At 40.1% G+C, this 3,132-nt stretch overlaps 1 protein-coding gene across 1 annotated transcript; it reads left to right on the top strand.

Annotated features, from left to right (window-relative positions):
* Positions 1 to 2,371: 2,371 nt before the first annotated feature.
* LOC122277138 (uncharacterized mitochondrial protein AtMg00310-like) lies at positions 2,372 to 2,884 on the top strand. The gene has a single exon (XM_043087014.1). The coding sequence runs from the start codon at positions 2,372 to 2,374 to the stop codon at positions 2,882 to 2,884; it is 513 nt and encodes a 170-aa protein (XP_042942948.1).
* The last annotated feature ends 248 nt before the right edge of the window (positions 2,885 to 3,132 follow it).

Here is a 3,132-nt window from a genome sequence, read left to right as displayed (position 1 = left end):
ATTTTAATTTATTGTATTTTAATTGGATTTATTTTAGTTTATTTTTTGATTTAAAATTATGTTGTTGTTTTTATTAGTTATTTATTATATTTTAGCTTGATGTGGTGTTTAAATTATTTTAATTGTTTTATAGCTTTTAAAGTTATTTTCGTTGGATCAGTTTCTTGACTCAAGATGTGAGAACTGGATCTCACTTTCTTTCTTTCCTTTTTCTTTTTCCTCTTTTTCTTTTCTCCTTTTTCTTTTTTTCTTCTTCTTTCTTTTTTTTTTCTTCTTTTTCCTCCCCTGCTTTCCCCCCCAGCCCGTGCGACCCGAACCCCCCTCCCTACGTTCGTTCCTTTAGCCGCGCCACCTCCAGCCGCCGTGACCCACCTCCACTTCCGGCATGTCCCTCCCACACCGGCGAGCTCTACTGCACTGGTGGTGTGCTAATCCGGCCACCCAATCTTTCTCTTTTCTCCTCCAAACAAATAGGTCTTCAAGCCTTTTTCACCTCTTTGAGCCACCATACACGGCCAAATCAACCACCAATGGATTCACCACATCAAGGGCTTCCTCCCCATGTCTTTCTTTTTCCCTAACACTCTCTTTTTCTCCAATGGGTCTCCATAGCTAGAGTTTCAATTTCACCACCGTATGCCGCCGTACATGGCCACCCATAGTGTTTCACCACTACCATCTTGTTCCTCTCATCACCATGACCTTCCCCAAGAAATTTCATGGCCAACGGAGTTGTGTATAACTCTCACTCTTCCTCGGCCTCTTTTCCTCAGAGTTGGTCGATCTCCACCGTGCGCTGTCACCCACGTCCAACTCTCACTTTCAATAGATTCATAAACCCCTCTAGGCCATTCCCTATCAATTTCAAGTCTTGGTTTGTCCCCGTTCAAAAGTGGGTATTTTACAACCCACGGCCACATTGTAAAATACACTGTTATGTTGCTTTTTCTCTGCCGTTTGTAACGTCGTGATCTTTCAAAAAATACCTTATAGCACTGTAAGTATTTTCCAAACTCTATTTTAGATTTAAATATATTTTTTTGCTCTTACAATAAGTTATTTGTCTAGTTGGTTGATTTCCGAATTGAGTCCGAGGAGTTTGAGGGTCAGATAGATTGAGGATGGAGTTGCTTGATTTTGTTGTTTTGTGATTGGTTGGATGTTTTGCATCTTGAGGCGTGCATTGCACGATGCATTCATGTGCATTTTCTTTAAATTGAGAAAATTCGGTTTTAATTGTGTAAATGGATTTTCGGATGCGTGTGTATCACGACCCCAAGCCGAGATGGGGTATTATCTTGATGGAGCTCCTCTGATCACTCGGGAGTGGATAATACTGAGTGACATCCCCTGGGTTGTCGCTGGGTGACGACCAGATCGCATGATACAGTAACGCTGTCGTGTCGACTCCGTGGTTCCTAGGCTGGCGGGGACTAGAGGATGGCCTGGTCCAGGTACGGGCTGGGCGCGAGTACTGGGCATCGCTCATTTAGGTGTCACATGCGTAGTCGTTACCTAAGGTGTGGCACAGGAACCAGAGTGTGCGGATGATCCTTAGAGGAGATCATGGTGTATGCAATAATTAGATCGGATTTTTGGATTTGGATACGGGCCATTTTCTAGAAAAATTGTGAGGTTATGTTTGAGGTTATGTGATCCATTTTCTAGAAAAATGGTGGTTTATTGATTTGGGCCATTATCTGGAATAATGGCAAGGACTGATTTTAAAGGTTACGTTTTAGGCCAAAATGGGAATTTGGTGTGCGTGGAAAAATGTGTTTTATGGGTTATGTGCATTTGCATTCTTTCATGCATATTGTTTGAGTTTAATATATTTTTATCTAGTAGCGTTTGGATCTTACTTACCTGCGGCACCATTTTGGTACCGTAGATTTTGATGCAGAGATCAAGGAGGAGAAGGAGGCTGAACTCGAGAAGGCGGCTCTGCCGGAGTATTGAGTTAGAGTTTTAGGCCTTGTAGTTTGGTTTGAAATGATATTTGTGGCTTGTAATATTTTATTATGTATGTTTTAAATGGGTTTGTATTAAACAAAGAAAAAATTTTGGTACTTAGTTATATGATTTTGTTTATCCGCTACGTGTTTTTGTTATACACCTGTTGCATGTACACACACTTGGCACTTGGCGATAGGATGGTGACCCGTGTCGTCATCATCCCGATGTCTCAATTTTCCCATTTCCGTATGTGAGATTTGGGGAGTCACAAGTTGGAAGATCCAAAACCAAAGCCTTTAGAAGTGTTATTGACAAAGTTAGAGAGAGAATCAGCAATAGGAAAATGAAGTACTTATCTCAGGTTGGCAAAGAAATCCTTATCAAATCTATCATTCAAGCTATCCCTACCTGTAGTATGGGTGTTTTCAAGATTCCTAAGTCCCTTTTATTGGAAATTGGTCTATTGGTTCAACAATTCTGGTGGGGTCAAAAAGCTGAGGAGAGGAAGATTCACTTGTGTCATTGGGATAAAATGTGCAAAGCTAAAGCAATTGGTGGGTTAGGATTCAGAGACCTTGAACATTTTAATCTTGTTATGCTGGCTAAACAAGTGTGGAGATTGCTTCATTTCCCTGAGTCCCTTGCTGCAAAGGTTCTCTCTTCTAAATACTATCCTGATGGTCAATTTCTCAAGGCTACAATTACAAGGCACCCATCCCTTATATTGAGAACTATCATGGCTGCAAAACCATTGTTAGATGAAGGATTATTTTGGCATATTGGTAATGGTGCAGATACTAAGATTTGGCACCATAAATGGTTGCCTATTCCAACATCCTTCAAAGTTCAAAATCATATAGATTTGTTGGATCCTGAGGAGACAGTTTTTGCACTGATCATGAAGCCAAAACCTGGAAGACAAAAGTGATTGATCAAGTTTTTCTTCAAAGGGAAGCTGAGATAATTCGACAGATTCCAATTAGTTTATGCAATAGTCCTGATAAAATTGTCTAGAGATATACTTCAAATGGGATTTTTTTCCTGTTAGAAGTGCATATCATCTGCAACTTGAGCTTCATCAGAGAGATAAATGTTAGAATTTTCACACCCTTGTTAACAAAGAAAACTAGAACAAGTAATGGAGGATTAAAGTTACTAATGCAGAAAAATTATTCC

Source organism: Carya illinoinensis, chromosome 9, assembly GCF_018687715.1.
Source record: "Carya illinoinensis cultivar Pawnee chromosome 9, C.illinoinensisPawnee_v1, whole genome shotgun sequence".
NCBI lineage: Eukaryota > Viridiplantae > Streptophyta > Magnoliopsida > Fagales > Juglandaceae > Carya > Carya illinoinensis.
This window is presented reverse-complemented; position numbering and strand designations above follow the sequence as displayed.

Bases quoted from the DNA above. Each gene is read 5' to 3' on its own strand.
- LOC122277138 (XM_043087014.1), top strand. From the start codon at position 2,372: ATGGGTGTTTTCAAGATTCCTAAGTCCCTTTTATTGGAAATTGGTCTA.